At 29.5% G+C, this 17,182-nt stretch overlaps 2 protein-coding genes and 1 long non-coding RNA gene across 4 annotated transcripts in view; 2 read left to right on the top strand and 1 right to left on the bottom strand.

The window, feature by feature from the left end:
• Window positions 1–2,609: 2,609 nt before the first annotated feature.
• Window positions 2,610–17,182, top strand: part of LOC11414308 (vesicle-associated membrane protein 722) — a 51,406-nt gene continuing 36,833 nt past the window's right edge. The window contains exons 1-5 of one of the 2 annotated variants that reach the window (XM_003604942.4): window positions 2,614–2,974; window positions 4,316–4,457; window positions 4,543–4,663; window positions 4,887–4,949; window positions 7,433–7,833. In XM_003604942.4, the coding sequence (XP_003604990.1) occupies window positions 2,785–2,974; window positions 4,316–4,457; window positions 4,543–4,663; window positions 4,887–4,949; window positions 7,433–7,576 (660 nt within the window). In that variant the 5' untranslated portion in view covers window positions 2,614–2,784 and the 3' untranslated portion in view covers window positions 7,577–7,833. Of the gene's footprint in view, window positions 2,975–4,315; window positions 4,458–4,542; window positions 4,664–4,886; window positions 4,950–7,432; window positions 7,834–17,182 lie in introns of those variants that run through there. The other variant, XM_039833105.1, reaches the window with a different exon arrangement.
• On the bottom strand, window positions 9,281–13,020 carry LOC11419276 (putative disease resistance protein RGA1). Its single transcript, XM_003604941.4, has 3 exons — window positions 9,835–13,020; window positions 9,666–9,746; window positions 9,281–9,561 (listed from the first exon to the last, which is right to left on the bottom strand). The coding sequence occupies exons 1-2, from the start codon at window positions 12,894–12,896 to the stop codon at window positions 9,671–9,673; spliced, it is 3,138 nt and encodes a 1,045-aa protein (XP_003604989.1). The 5' UTR covers window positions 12,897–13,020; the 3' UTR covers window positions 9,281–9,561; window positions 9,666–9,670.
• LOC11412623 (uncharacterized) lies at window positions 14,677–15,451 on the top strand. The gene is made up of 2 exons (XR_003011070.2): window positions 14,677–14,721; window positions 15,301–15,451. It is a non-coding gene; the product is annotated as an uncharacterized lncRNA (long non-coding RNA).

Raw genomic sequence — 17,182 nt, 5'->3', positions numbered from 1 at the left:
GTGCGTGTGCGTGTGCATATTTAACTTGTTTTGATTAATTCTATTAAAAATAATTTTTTTTAGAAACCTTATTTATGAATGAATCTTTTGCAACAAAAAATCTTAAGAATATATTTTTTTGAATAACTAAAAGGTTTAAATGCACTTTTGGCCCCCTATGTTTGCCGTTGTAGCAATTTTGATCCTCTAACAAAAAAAATACAATTTTGACCCCCTATTTTTGCCATGTTTAGGGAAATATGCTCTTTTGACCCTTTATCTTTGCATAAAAATTCCGATTATGACCCCTTTTTTGGGACACGTGGCAGCTTCTCACCATAGTTGGGAAAATTAGGGGGTCAAAATTGCATTGTTTTTGTTGGGGGGCCAAAATTGCTACGACGGAAAACATAGGGGATGAAAATGCATTTAAGCCTAACTAAAATGACACAACCATACGTATTTGCTCAGAACACCAAAAGTCTCAAGATTGATTCGGAGTTGTGCTGATATTTTGAGCAATTTTCATGTTAGGGTCAATGGTTCAAACATGCCTAATAGCGGAATAATAGCTTGTTGATGTATTTATGGATTTAATTAGCCTAATGATTGTGCTTAATTTTTTTAATGAAAGTGTCAACAATTAACTATGGACAGTTTGTTTAAGACTTTTAAAATGTGATTTAAAGATAAAGTAGTGATCAAATGATGCTTTAGATATTTTTATTTTGTTGCAAAAACACAAGTTAATTCGTCTCTGTATGTAATGATGAAAATTACTTTTTTAATTCAGTTGGAACAATTTTTTTTTTTTTTTTTTGAAGAAGTTAAACTAACCCCTCAAATTGACAGAAGAGAGAATCGAACCTGAGACCTTGAGAAGGAGCATACTCCCAGATCCAAAATCAATACCACTAGACCAATCTAAATGGGTTCAGTTGGAACAATTCTTAATCAAATTTCACTTTACTTTAAAGGTATAATTATCTAATTACGTAGCATCGACACTTTAAAACATCACATGTGTTTTCCAAAATATCTCCTGGGTATGCCCCTATAGTGATGCCCCCACTTTGGACAATTAGTTAATTATTTTGCTAATGTTCGTTAGTGTGATAATGACACTTTCTGTGCCTTTGATTGAGATGAGATGTAGGAGCTTCAGCTTCCAATCACTTTCGCTTTGTCAATATAATGGGCCATATAAACAGATAATTTCGTAATAGATCCTTATCCATATCGTTTTTAGCATGTCTTGTTAAATAAGAATAATTGTTTTGCAAGTCACAAGTGAAGGAGGTAATAATGTAGTACAAATATGTCTTGTTAACCGCAAAATAAAAGTTTTTCTGATAAGTCTTGGTATATTAGGTTTTATTAAATATAAAATGATGTATTAGTAATTAGAACAGCCCCACTATTTGTTTTTGGTATGTAGATTAAGTGGTAAGTATCATTCGAACTGACACATACACTATAAGATTTTGTGTTCTAGTATGGGTGAATATGTCGAACATAACATCATATGCGTTGTTAGATGAACTAAGTTTTACGTTCGCTTGGGCCACATTATTTTCACTTCAATAAGATTAAAGTCTTGTCTTTATTTTCAATTTTCACTTCAATGTTCACCAAATTATCAAGGATTTTGTTGAACTCCCTCAATCGATATGTTATTGTTTTATACTCCACCAACATAAGCGAGTTGATCTGGAGTTTTTGTTTCCAAAATATGCCTATGAACCAAGGACTTGATCATATACAACGACTCAAACCTTGCCCACCTCACCAACGCGGTTGTCTCTGTCGCAACTTCTCTTAACACTTTATCTCCGAGACACAATATAATGAAATTGTTGTCTTTGATGAATTTCTTGATACCTCACTTGTTAATCATTGTGCTCGCTTAATGATTTGTTCCAATTACGTCATGATAAAGGTCAATTGTCGTGAGTTTGGATAAAAATTTACACAAATGTTTTGATATGTGGAGCAAAATTAACGGCAACCAAACCAAACTGATCATACAACACAAAAGCAATAAGATAAATGAGAAGAATAAAAAACACGACGATAGTTGTTCACTCAGAGATATCTCAATTCACTTTGAAATAGTTCTTCACAAAGACACATGAGAGTTACAAGAAATTAACCTTAAAATAGTTCTACAAAAACAAACCTTAATTTCTACCATTTTCTTAAATCTTTTCTCGAGTCAAAAGACACAATGTACACAAATATTTTTCAAACCTAAAATTTTGCCATGCCTCCCCCAGCACAACACCCTTTCCTGACTTCTCAATTTGAAGGCTTATTCAACACCATCCATATGAATAAACCTTTCTTTTGAATTTTTATTTATTTGGGTCAAATAGAATTTATTATATATGGCACTATATCATATCATACATACATACATCCTACCCAATTTGCCTACTTCTTTCATGCTCCGAAAACGAAATGTCTGCCTGCTTTCAACATAAAAGCCGTCATTAGCTTGACATAGTATTTTAATTATAACCAGTTAGAATTAAAAAATAATAATATGAAATCAAATAATTTGTATAAAAAAAATAATAAAAATCACTTCTAGATTAAGCGACTTTCTCGGTTTCACGTTGGTATTTGACATTGTCCTCTTCCTTTTTTCACTCTTTTCAGCCTCCAAATTTGACAACACCTCTCTCTCTATATCTCTCTCCTTTTCATTTCTTCATCATTTTCCATTTCTTTTCCAAAAAAAATATAAAAATCTTTCTCTCTTGTATTGAATCTGTTGCAGAGAGTTGTGAATTGTGATCATTCATGGGACAACAATCATTGATCTATAGCTTTGTGGCTCGTGGTACGGTGATTCTTGCGGAGTACAGTGACTTCACAGGAAACTTCACCACCATAGCTTTACAGTGTCTTCAAAAACTCCCTGCTTCTAACAACAGGTTTACTTACAACTGTGATGGACATACCTTCAGCTTCCTCGTCGATAATGGATTCAGTAATCATCTTTTTTCATTTTATTTTCGCTTGTTTCTTTCTTTTTATATACCTCTTTTTCCTCAACTGATAATGTCGATATTATTAAACTGAACATTCTTAATAGGGTTCTCGAACTGACATCACTTTTATGTGATGTTTGTTCCTTCGTCTTTAGACAAAACAAAAAATAAGGTACCTTAGTGCTTGAAATTTATCTGAAAATCTAGCATAATTAACGCAGGCTTCCAAAAATATAAGTTTAAGAATGTCTTGTTGCAACATCTGAGATATTTACTTGGTGTAGATGTTGGTTTTACAAAAACAGAAAGAAAAAAAAAAAAAACTTACTTACAAGTCACAAAACTCAATTTATATATATTTTTTTTTTGAAAGAATATTTGTTTTTTCTTATTTTTGTCAATTTGACATTAATCATGTTACTATTTTAATTGTGATGATGAAATAGACCGTCCACTTCTATTATTGGATGGTGGCATTAATCGTGATGGTATTTTGAGCAATGTATGGGTCAATGGTCCAAACTTTGCCTAATAGGTGGAACAATAACTAGTTGGTGTTATTATAATTTTAATTAATGTGTAATAGTTGTGTTATTTTTTTTTTTAATGAATCAAGTGTCATCAACCGTTGGCTAAGGACAGCTTGTTTAATTTTTATATATATTTTATTTATTTTTAGATAGAAATTTCATTTATATACATCAAGGATTACTCGCATGAATATGAATAGATGACAAGCGAGCAACAAGTTGCACTGCTAGATCTTTTTGGATCACAAAACCAATCATTGTAAACATAACATTCATGGATCTACGAGACATAAAATTGCTATGCACGATCATTTGAACTCTATGTAGAAGGTCAACAACCTCTGGTGCTAGGAAACTGAAATTGTCAAAAACAAATTGTATAAAAACATGTTGATTGTCAAAACACGCTAGTTGGACTTTTAAAAATAAGATGTGATTTTAATGATGAAATTTGCTTTTTAATCTCATTTAATAAAATTAGATTATAGTATATTTTTTAGAAGTTACTGATGATTTATATTTTCATTTAAATCAAATCTTACATTTTGTTTTTTTGAACAAATCTTACATTTTGTTTTTTTCAATTCTAATTATTTCCATATGTTGAAGCTCGCTAATAAAACAATGTGTAGTGATCATCCTTGCTTAAATTGCTTATGGTGCTATAATAATTTTAAAACTTACCCTCCCTATCTTCAAATTTATGATTTTAATTTGTTCATCTATATATTTTTTTTTGGCTCATTAGATCATCTATATTGTTTTCCTTTTTTATGTTGAGCATATTTCATGATTAGTGGATTTTTGCAGCTTACTGTGTTGTTGCAGTGGAGTCTGTTGGTAGACAAATTCCAATAGCTTTTCTTGAACGTATTAAGGATGATTTTAATAAAAGATATGGTGGAGGAAGAGCTACAACAGCAACTGCTAAAAGTCTTAACAAAGAATTTGGGTACTTAATTATGTTTATTATCTTGTTTTGCAACATAATATTACATGTTAATTACTCTATAATACTTATGATATATATGCTTTAGACCAAAGTTGAAGGAGCAAATGCAATATTGTGTGGAACATCCGGAGGAGGTTAGCAAACTTGCTAAAGTGAAAGCTCAAGTTTCTGAAGTCAAAGGAGTTATGATGGAAAATATCGACAAGGTATTGCATTGATTGCTGCACATATTAATAATACTTACATTATGACTGTCCAAATAAATAGCACTGACACTTCACATTGAAGAATTGTTTGTTATCTACATGTCATTGGCATATCGTGTCATGTGTCCGTGTATGTTTCGGTGCTTCATAGCTATCAAATTGTCTCTAGAGTTTCATTTAATATCATGTGGCAAGTCATAATATTATTATATGTTATGTGCAGGTTATTGATAGGGGAGAGAAGATTGAGGTTTTGGTGGATAAAACTGAGAACCTTCGCTCTCAGGTTAGATTCTTAATTTTGCTGTTTGTTTTTAGTCACTATTGAGCCAAACCAACAATTTTATATATATAAGGGTTAATAGTGTTTTTGGCCCCTGTAATATAGTGCACTTTTGGTTTTAGCCCCTGTAAAATTTTTTTTTTAGATTCCACCCTTGAAAAATGAAGATTCTTCAGGATTAGCCCCTCACCCCAATGACTCAGCAGAATCTCCTACGTGGCGCTGATGTGGATATTTCTTTTTATTTTCATTATTTTTTCATTGGCCACATGTACAATTCATTTTACACATCATATTTAATTAAAAAATAAAAAAACCCAAAAAAAAAAAATATAATTAATAAAATCTGAGAAATAATTTTCAAAATTTTTAAAAAATCGAAAAAAATAATTTTCAAAATAAAAAGTTCAGATTTTTTTCTCAAAAAAATCTGGAACATAATTTTCAAAATAAAAAAAAAATAGAAAATATATTTGAAATTAAAAAAGGTCAGATTTATTTTCAATATAAAAATTATGGAATAAAAAGTCTAAACAACCTTTTTCAGAATGATTTTTTTTCCAGAATTTTTCTTTTTTTAATATTTTTTTCAGAAAATATATATTATTTTCCAGAATATTAAAATTTTTGAAAAAAAACTGAAATTAAGATTTTGATTTAAATTCTGGAAAAATATTTCAAGATAATTATGACAAATTACAAAAAATGAATTAATTAGGAAAAAAATAATTCTTTTAATTTAGAAAAAAATTCTTAAAAAATCTCAAATTTAATATATTTCGAAAAATTATAAAATAATTATGAAAAAGATTCTAAAATATCCAAATATAAAAAAACTTTCAAAAAGAATCTGAATGTTTTTTAATTTTTGAAAAAACAAAGTTTCTACAAATTAATATATTTAGAAAAAAAAAAAATCAAATTTCAAGATTTTTTTCAATTCCGGTAAAATTAAAAAATTCTGGAAAATTAATATAATGTTTTTTAATCATTATTAATTTTTCCATTTTTTTTTAAATTTTCAGTATTTTAATTTTATTTTATAAGTTTTTTTCGTTTTTTAATTTTTATTTAGAAATACTGAAAATTTTTATTTATAATTTTTCCAGATTTTTTTTAAATTTGTTTCAGTATTTTGAGAAAAAAAATCTGAACTTTTTATTTTGAAAATTATTTTTTCGATTTTTTAAAAATTTCAAAAATTCTTTCTCAGATTTTTTTAATTATACTTTTTTTTTGGGTTTTTTTAATTAAATATGATGTGTTAAATCTCAAATTTAATATATTTCGAAAAATTATAAAGTAATTATGAAAAAAATTCTAAAATATCCAAATATAAAAAAACTTTCTAAAAGAATCTGAATGTTTTTAAATTTTTGAAAAAATAAAGTTTCTAAAAATTAATATATTTAGAAAAAAATCAAATTTCAAGATTTTTTTCAATTCCGGTAAAATTCAAAAAATTCTGGAAAATTAATATAATGTTTTTTTAATCATTATTAATTTTTGCATTTTTTTTTAAAATTTTCAGTATTTTAATTTATTTTTTAAGTTTTTTAATTTTTATTTAGAAATACAGAAAATTTTTATTTATAATTTTTCCAGATTTTTTAAATTTTTTTCAGTATTTTGAGAAAAAAAATCTGAACTTTTTATTTTGAAAATTATTTTTTAAAAAATTCAAAAATTATTTCTCAGATTTTTTTAATTATATTTTATTTTTTGGGTTTTTTTTTTAATTAAATATGATGTGTTAAATGAATTGTACATGTGGCCAATGAAAAAATAATGAAAAATAAAAAGAAATATCCACATCAGCGCCACGTAGGAGATTCTGCTGAGTCATTGGGGTGAGGGGCCAATCCTGAAGAATCTTCATTTTTCAAGGGTGGAATCTAAATTTTTTTTTTTACAGGGGCTAAAACCAAAAGTGCACTATATTACAGGGGCCAAAAACACTATTAACCCTATATATAAATTGAATTAGGAGATGATTATGGAGTAGAGTTTGTATTTAAGTACGCATAGTTAATTAATCTCATGCATATAAATATTTAGTTCTGGAGTTGAAGTCGAATGACATACTTGTTGGTTCAAGTATAAGTAGTTAGTTTACATCGACTATGAACATAGTCAATGTTATTTATAAGACATGTTATTCATATCCCAATGTGTCCAAATCTCTTGGTCGTCCTAGATCATCGGGTTGCTCCCAAATTCTCACATCTAGTTTTCTTGTTGATCCTTAGAGATCATTGGGATTCGAGCTTAGCTTATATTACTTTGTTTTTAGATCAGATGCAACCAAGTCCAATAATTCCAGTTAAATAAAATCTTGACACTCTAGCAGTATTGGGTTGATTTTTTATCAGTTATTTATTATCTAGGCTAAAACTTTGCATGATGCTACTTAATTTGTCCATTAATTTTGGATATTGTATGAGATTGTGAATTGGAATGTCAATTGAAATGGTATTCATTTGCAGGCACAAGATTTCAGGCAGCAGGGAACCCAGTTGAGAAGAAAGATGTGGTATCAAAACATGAAGATAAAGCTCATAGTTCTTGCTATCATAATTGCATTGATTCTCATTATTGTTCTTTCTGTGTGCCATGGCTTCAGTTGTTAACTATTCTTATTTTTTCTAGAATTGTCACTACATATTGGATTGTTTTGTAATATAATATAGTCTCATACAATGAAGTTTATGATTTGTTTATTAGATATTCAATGGCTTCATGTAAAAAAAAGTTAGGAAGGGAAGTGAATAAGGTGTGGTAGGATGCATAATGTTTATCATTTTTATTGTTCCTACTCTATAAACTGTATTGTTTCATTTATGGAATTGTGTATAGAAAGCATGCTGAATATTATTTTATTGTAGAATTAATCGGCACTGTATAATGGATGAAGTGATGGTTGGTGTTTTGGCACCTAGTGTTTTTAACTCAAACAAGCTGAAGGTATTTCATTCATTATAATTGAAGAGATAAAATTGAAAATCTAATCAAAAGTAATTAAGTGAAATAAGTTTTTCGTTTCTAAAGATATAGTAAATTTTGATTTTATTCCTTAAAAAAATAAAATGGAATGTTTTCATCTTATCAAAAAAAATTATTTGGTTTTTAATCCCTAATGATCAATTTATGTTCATATTAATATCAAGATTATGACCATTTTTATATTCAATATTTGATCAAGTTATATCCATCTATTATATGCAATCCTTTAAAGTCCATATTATTATGTTCAAGAAATGTCTAGACTATATCGATATCGAAATTATGTCCATTAAGTACCAAAAATGAAACAAATTTATTTGGGAGGATGAAAGTATTCTGTTTGATTTGATTCATATGACATTAATAAAAAGTGGTTTAACCAAAATGAAGAGGCAAAAGAATGATAGCCATCATATGGTATGATTTGGTTTGAATCCATTGGGTTGGGATGGGTACATCTGGTCCTCGGAGGTAGCAAGCGACCTACTAGATTAGTCGAAGCAGGTGGATATATGTCGTAGGTTATAAAGTAGTAGGAGATGAAGATTTGTATTTGTTGAAAACCTTATCTAAAGAGAAGGTTGTTGATGACAAAAATGTTGGACATGGAGTCTAGATTGAAAAAGATGAAAGTCTTGGACTTGATAATTGTTTTATATAATGAAAAATAAAAGACATGGAATCCTACCGACATATCATTGACAACTACATAATGGTTTTTTTTGATATAATTGTAAGTTCATTATCTTTTATATTATATTATATAATAAAGTTTGTTAAATCCACAAATACATGAAATCATTTTAAACAGTTTGCTCAACTCTGAAACAGTTTGGATTATATAATACGAAATATGGTTCTGATTATACAATCAGATTAAATTATATTTTGAAAAGAAAAAAAATAAGACGCGTGAAAAACCAATAGAGTGAAAAAAATAATAGCTTAACTATTTTCCACAGATAAAATACATCGCAATACATAATTGGCCCTTGCTAAACTGAAAATTTCCTTCATAAAGAATGACCAACTACTACATGTTATTTTGTTTCAAAATGCTTTTATTTACTTCCTAAAGTCCAGAACTTCCTAAAACTTAATGGATAATCAACAACAACTAAACAAACTGATTTTGCATCCTTGAGTCTAAAATTAAATTTAACACGCATATTTATTGTGCAAATCATTTTTACATGATTATGACCAAACACAATCAATTTATTTTCAATTCACTTTTAATCATAATCAATCCACAAAAACTCAACACATAGTTCCGTCTTGTAACCTCGAGCGGTCAAATCTTCTCACTCACAAAATGGTCATTGGTATCATTTTAATAAACAATAATCTTTCCCTAAACTTTCCATAAACAAAAATGGTGATTCACCCTTTCATCGAAACAATTATGAATCCTTTAAGTAAATTAAACACAAAAAAAGTGATTTGAACAATACAATATCACAAACAATCATTTTTTTCTGTCGAAAATAATACAATCATTTTAAAATCCCAAACTATTTTAACAAATTATAGACAAACTAAAATGTAAAGACACGTTCTGATTCTGAGAAACACGCCTGAGATGAGACTTGCAATCAGCAAAAGTATCAATCTGCCAACAAAAATAAACATAGTAAATTATTATGGATGATGAAAAACAACATAAATAATAATTTATAATTATAAAACAAATATGAGAAATTTAAGAGAACTTACACTTATTATGCTTGTGTAGGGGCTTTGACTTGAGTAGTTATAATCCTTCTATCATCATTGAAAAAAGGACAACTCAGCAGCCTAAGAAAGACATGACAAAACAAGTGTCAAAAGCTAAACATACAGTCTTGATATGATAGTATTAATATATTCAAAACAATTTATTTACCTTATTGATTTTCCACCTTCGATGTCAAATACTTGCAGTGATTTTACCCATTCAGGTATAGATGTAAGATTCTCACAACTCCATATCCTTAGAGTTTGTAAAGTGGTAATGTGTTGAAGCCCCTCAGGTAAATATTTCATTTTTGGGATATCTTTGAAAGTCAACATTTTGAGGTTCGAGAGTTCTTTCCATTTCATGCTGTAACAACCATCTTCATCATTGCACGGATCAAATTCCTTGCAATTGGTGATATACAATTCATACAGTGTACTTAGATGTTGAAAGACTCCACAGAGAGATTTAAGATTGAGTATGGAATTTATCTGAAGATACTCTACTTTGGAATGATTGACTGCTTGCTGTAATATCGTCTCTCTGACCTCTCTAAGAATTACTTCCCTGATATGTTTGTGTTGTGGAATTGAAACTAGATTACAACAACCAGAAATTGATAATCTTTTAAGACTCTGAAACTGATGACAACAACCCCTTGAGATTTCTTCTTCGCTACACTTACACCATCCTTTAAGATTTGTTAACAGAATGAGAACTATATCTGTGAGTGACGCACAAGATGATGATGAGTTATCACTATTGCTATCATTCACTATGTACTCCAGGCAAGGCAAATTTCTCATGTAGAGGTCTTTGACATGCAATGGTGCGAGTTGGATATATTGCAATCTTGTGCAATTGTATAAGTTTAAATCAACCAAATTTGTTAGTAAATTGACTGAATTAGACAATTTCACACCACCGAATCCACTTATTATTAAGGTCTTGATATTGGAGTGCAGAAGTATGTCTTGTAGAATTATTTCATCTTTTTCTAACTCATTGGCATCACCAACATTGTCTTCCTTCCAATTCAATGCCAACCAATCAAGATGTGACTTCCCTCTTAAATTCATAGGCTTAGCTTCTGTTGGACAATGCCTCAAATGTTCCAAGCCAGTTATCTCGAGTAGTCCCCTCAAGTTATGTAATCCTCCTAGCTCACTAGTTTTAGCACTATCTTTAGAAGTTGTATCTAACACAAACTGTGTCAGTGTTTGAAGATTAGTCATCTTTCCTATTCCACGTGGCATAGAAGTTAAGTTATGACAATAATCCAACTCAAGATGTCTAAGACTTACTAACTTCCAAAGATCTTTGGGCAACTCTCTCAATTTAGAACACCTATTGAGTAAAAGAGTCTCCAAGTTAACTAATTCAGTTATAGACCTTGGGAGCTCTTCAACCATAAAACAACAAGAAAGATCAAGATACCTTAGCTGTTTCATTCTACCAATACAAGATGGAATATTCGTTAAATTCAGGAAGCTAAGATTCAGCACACGAAATCGTCTAGAACTTGCCAGGATGGAATTACAAGCACACAATTCTATTGAACATCTATCACAACCATTCATTGAATTAACCCACTTTAATGGTAATAGAAATGTCCTTAATTTGTAAGCATTGAGAAGAGAAGTTGGAACTTGCCAGGAATGATTCAATTGAAAACCAAAAGAGACATGACGAGGTTGTTTATCAATATGCTGCCCCTTTTTATTAACTAAAAGACAATCATTTCTTGAAATAACACTTGCCAGATCATGCATAATATCATGCATTTGGCAGCTCACACTACCATAAAAGTTATCTTCGGTGATATTTTGAAAGAAAGATTTATAAACTAAATCCATGAAGTACATATGACCAATATCTTCTAAACTTGTACTTTCATCATCTGATGACTGAACAAACCCTTGTGCAATCCAAAGTCGAATCAATGTTGTTTTTGGAATGAAATAGTCTTTTGGAAACAAAGAACAAAAAGCAAAGCACTTTTTCAAATGAAATGGTAGATGATCATAACTTAGTTTGATAAGCTGTAAAATTTTATCACCTTGTTCATCAATTTGCATAAGATCTTTGTTCTTGAATGTTGACCAATCCTCCTTCTCCTTGAAATACATTAAGCTTCCAATGCTTCTGATGGCGAGAGGAACACCCGCACATTTTTTCACAATTTCCTTGCCAATTGACACCAATTCCTCATTCTCTAGTTCTCTGTCATTCTCAAAAGCTAATTGACTAAATAATGTCCAAGATTGTTTTTCACTGAGACCCTTCAAAAACAAGATAGAAGATGAACCACTTGCCTTGGCAACCATCTCACTTCTTGCGGTGATAATTATTTTACTTCCTTCTGCGCCGTCTTTCAGCAGTATCATCAATTCAAGCCAAAGATTACGGTTCTCATTCCAATTGTCATCCAAGACAAGCAAATATCTTTTGCCTTTAACTTTATTGCGGAGTTCCAATTGCACTTCTTCCATCTCAGCTGTAGTGTTAGATTTTATGATCTTTGCAGCAATACCTTTTACATCAAAATCATCAGAAACACAAACCCATTTTTTAAACTCAAAATGTTCTTGCACTTTCTTGTCATTGTATACAAATTGAGCAAGTGCAGTCTTTCCAAGTCCTCCAATTCCAATTATAGAAATAACTGAAACATTCTCTTTCACATTGTTGCTAGTGTTAAACAACAACTCTATCAACTCTTTCTTTTCCTCATCTCTTCCAATAACATCTTCTGCACTAATAAAGGAGTGAGTTTCTCTTTCTCTCAAAACTCGTTGCTCAGGTGCGCGATTTGTAAAATTAAAGACTCTCTTATCAACATTAAGGGCCTCAATTCTCTTACTAAGTTCCTTAATTTTCTGAACCATTTTGTAAGAAAAGAGAAGCTGGTTGGATGATGAGAAGAAGATGCGGACCTTTTTAGCTTTCTTGTGATTGGTCATCACTTGTCGCCTCAGTTCTTCCGTGTTGAAGTAATCGAGAAAGTCATCGGCATCATCAAAAGCATCTTTGAGATTTTCCAGCCATAGTTGAACTTGATGGTTGTTGGTGCCCTGCTGCTCTTCTGCATCCAAAACCACAGCCTTGATCTCAGACATATTCTCCACCAGCTTGTCAAGATCATCTCTCATGTTCCAGCATTGAACAACCACTGAACCTAGCTTCCCGATCAGCTTCTCAATCATGTTGAACAGAATACCTTCAGCCATTTTTCTCACAAGTGGATAAGGAGTACAGGCTTATGATAGATTGAATTCACACAGTACAATTTGGTAGAGTTAAAAAGATATGATATGATATGATATAGTAGTTTACTTACAAGGCATCTGATTTTTTAAAAGCAAATGTGATATTTAAGAATCAATCGTAAGTTGTGTATTTTTTATTTTATTTTTGATAAATAATAACGATGAAACAGAATTCATGGAGCAATAACTAATACACCATCCCTACCAAAATAAATGACTTTTTTTTTTTTTTTTTTACTGTTATATACATATCCATGCACATATATTAAAAAAAAATTATAAAAATTTGATATTTTAAAAGTATTTATCTTTTTTTGGTAGTGTCAATTTTTTCTTCATAGTGTTAAAAGTACTCATCTAAACAAATTTAATAATACCTTCCTTCAATTTTTTTTAATAATACCTTATATATTATCATTTAATTTTATACTAATAGAAAAATATGATCAAGAAGTGACATAATCAAACAAAATCATTTATTTCGTGACGGAAGAAGTAGATGAAAACAACATACTAGTACTAGTAAATAATAATAATTCAAGCAGCAAAAACTGATATTAGGCAGACAACACATTTGTACTAGCAATAGCAATAATTCAAGGAGCAATAACTGGTTGACAGAAACAACACACCAGTACTGACGATAGCAATAATTCAAGGAGCAATATAAAAAATAGAGCAATAATTGATAGATACAGTGTTTCTGCAAAATTGGTAAAAAAAAATTGTTCTCAAGCCAAACCTACGAAGTCCATATATTCTATAAGATACAAATACGATACAATACAATACCGATACGACGATACGAGAAGATATAAAATTTAAAATACGGCATTGGGATACTTTAATAAAAAATTAAATCTTAAATTAAGTATCTAAATACACAATATATAAATATAAGCACCATTGATCATCTCTCTCAAAAAAAAAAAAAAAAAGCACCATTGATCATAAAAAAATGACAATTAATCAATTACATATATATTTGTATTTTGATTCTTAGGTAAACACACATCCTTGTTTATCAATTTTATTAGGTCTGCAGCAACTTAACCTAATAATTTCCCTCTAAAATGCTGAAGTAGGTTAGCAGTAATTTAACCTAACAAATTCCATCTAAAAATATGCATCACATCAATTTCATTCATATCCTCTTGCCTTTTTATTTGACAATATTTTGTACACTTATGCCTTTTTTTTATACAATATTTTGTATACTTTATTTAATACTAAAAAAATGCATCGCTATCATGTTGCCTTTTTTTTGACAATATTTTGTACACTTATGCTTTTTTTTCCCTTTTTTTTGACATATACTAGTGTATTTACCCGGCGTTGCCCGGATTAGAGACATATTCAAGAAGATCAACAAATTCTATGTATGATATCTACAAATAAATTTTATCACGGATTGGTATGTGACGAATATCTTAATAAATACACACGAATATAATAAAATAAACCATATTATAAATACTTGTAAATTTATAGATGCACATACAGATAAAATTAATGGGATTTAGTAAAAATATTAACACATATAAAATAAAATTAACTTTTTTTAAGTTTTCGGACTCACATAAATCCATATTCGTTATTAAATTAATAAAATTATAAAATTGTTGTGTTACATAAAATAATATATAACTGGATCTCCTAATTAAATATTTTTGTTCGATTAGTAATTTGTGAGTACCTGGTTTGGAGTTATTGAACTTCAGGAACAACATCGTTAATTAATAAGATTGAGATTTTGGTGGATAAAACTGAGAACCTTCGCTCTCAGGTTAGATTCTTAATTTTGTTGTTTGTTTTTAGTCACTATTGAGCCAAACCAACATTTTTATATATGTAAATTGAATTAGGAGATGATTCTGGAGTAGAGTTTGTATTTAAGTACGCATAGTTAATTAATCTCATGCATATCAATATTTAGTTCTGGAGTTAAACTCGAATGACGTACTTGTTGGTTCAAGTATAAGTGGTTAGTTTACATCGACTATGAACATAGTCAATGTTATTTATAAGACATGTTATTCATATCCCAATGTGTCCAAATCTCTTTGTCGTCCTAGATCATCGGGTTGCTCCCAAATTCTCACATCTAGTTTTCTTGTTGATCCTTAGAGATCACTGGGATTCGAGCTTAGCTTATATTACTTTGTTGTTAGATCAGATGCAACCAAGTCCAATAATTCCAGTTAAATAAAATCTTGACACTCTAGCAGTATTGGGTTGATTTTTTTATCAGTTATTTATTATCTAGGCTAAAACTTTGCATGATGCTACTTAATTTGTCCATTAATTTTGGATATTGTATGAGATTGTGAATTGGAATGTCAATTGAAATGGTATTCATTTGCAGGCACAAGATTTCAGGCAGCAGGGAACCCAGTTGAGAAGAAAGATGTGGTATCAAAACATGAAGATAAAGCTCATAGTTCTTGCTATCATAATTGCATTGATTCTCATTATTGTTCTTTCTGTGTGCCATGGCTTCAGTTGTTAACTATTCTTATTTTTTCTAGAATTGTCACTACATATTGGATTGTTTTGTAATATAATATAGTCTCATACAATGGACTTTATGATTTGTTTATTAGACATTCAATGGCTTCATGTAAAAAAAGTTAGGAAGGGAAGTGAATAAGGTGTGGTAGGATGCATAATGTTTTTCATTTTTATTGTATTGTTTCATTTATGGAATTGTGTATAGAAAGCATGCTGAATATTATTTTGTTGTAGAATTAATCGGCACTGTATAATGCATGAAGTGATGGTTGGTGTTTTGGCACCTAGTGTTTTTAACTCAAACAAGCTGAAGGTATTTCATTCATTATAATTGAAGAGATAAAATTGAACATCTAATCAAAAGTAATTAAGTGAAATAAGTTTTTCGTTTCTAAAGATATAGTAAATTTTGATTTTATTCCTTAAAAAAATAAAATAGGATGTTTTCATCTTATCAAAAAAAAATTATTTGGTTTTTAATCCCTAATGATCAATTTATGTTCATGTTAATATCAAGATTATGACCATTTTTATATTCAATATTTGATCAAGTTATATCCATCTATTATATGCAATCCATGAAAGTCCATATTATGTTCAAGAAATGTCTAGACCATATCAATATCGAAATTATGTCCATTAAGTACCAAAAATGAAACAAATTTTTTTGGGAGGATGAAAACATTCTGTTTGATTTGATTCATATGACATTAATAAAAAGTGGTTCAACCAAAATGAATAAAAATGAAGAGGCAAAGGAATGATAGCCATCATCATATGGTATGATTTGGTTTGAATCCACTGGGTTGGGATGGGTACTTCTGGTCCTAGGAGGTAGCAAGCGACCTACTAGATTAGTCGAAGCAGGTGGATATATGCCGTAGGTTATAAGGTAGTAGGAGATGAAGATTTGTATTTGTTGACAACCTTATCTAAAGAGAAGGTTATTGATGAGAAAAATGTTGGACATGGAGTCTAATTTGAAAAAGATGAAAGTCTTGGACTTTGTAATTATTTTATATAATGAAAAATAAAAGACATGGAATCCTACTGACATATCATTGACAACTTCATAATGGTTTTTGATATAATTGTAAGTTCATTATCTTTTATATTATATTATATAATGAAAGTTTGTTAAATTCACAAATATATGAAATCATTTTAAGCAGTTTGCTCAACTCTGAAACAGTTTGTATTATATAATACGAAATATGGTTCTGATTATACAATCAACAACATGTTATTTTGTTTCAAAATGCTTTTATTTACTTCCTAAATTTTCTCTCAAATTATTATAGCACATTATACACAACTTACTAAGATATTCCCAACAAACACAATCTCCGTTTTCTTAATAGCCATATAGACACATAAAGAGAAAGAAAGAAACAACTGATTTGTTATAACAGAAATTTATAGAACTTAAACCCTCAAATTCTTTCCCAAATACAACTTGCAGCCAAATTAATGGATTTTGAAAACATTGTATAAATTACACAAGATACCATTGCATAAACTACTCTTCACGGTTGTATAAACTGCACAAAAGATAAGAAAACTCATTCTAAAACTTAATGGATAATCAACAACTTAATGTGACCGACCCACCTACTAGTAATATGTAATTAAATTAAAAGAATTCACCAACATATACAACTTAGCACAACTTTTAAATAAACAAACTGATTTTGCATCCAGAATTGAGTCTAAAATTGAATTTAACACGCATATTT

Source organism: Medicago truncatula, chromosome 4 (assembly GCF_003473485.1).
Source record: "Medicago truncatula cultivar Jemalong A17 chromosome 4, MtrunA17r5.0-ANR, whole genome shotgun sequence".
Lineage (NCBI taxonomy): Eukaryota > Viridiplantae > Streptophyta > Magnoliopsida > Fabales > Fabaceae > Medicago > Medicago truncatula.
This window is presented reverse-complemented; position numbering and strand designations above follow the sequence as displayed.

Bases quoted from the DNA above. Each gene is read 5' to 3' on its own strand.
- LOC11419276 (XM_003604941.4), bottom strand. From the start codon at position 12,896: ATGGCTGAAGGTATTCTGTTCAACATGATTGAGAAGCTGATCGGGAAG. The intron at 9,747-9,834 runs GTAAATAAATTG...TGTCTTTCTTAG, and splicing joins GAAGGTGGAAAATCAATAAG to GCTGCTGAGTTGTCCTTTTT.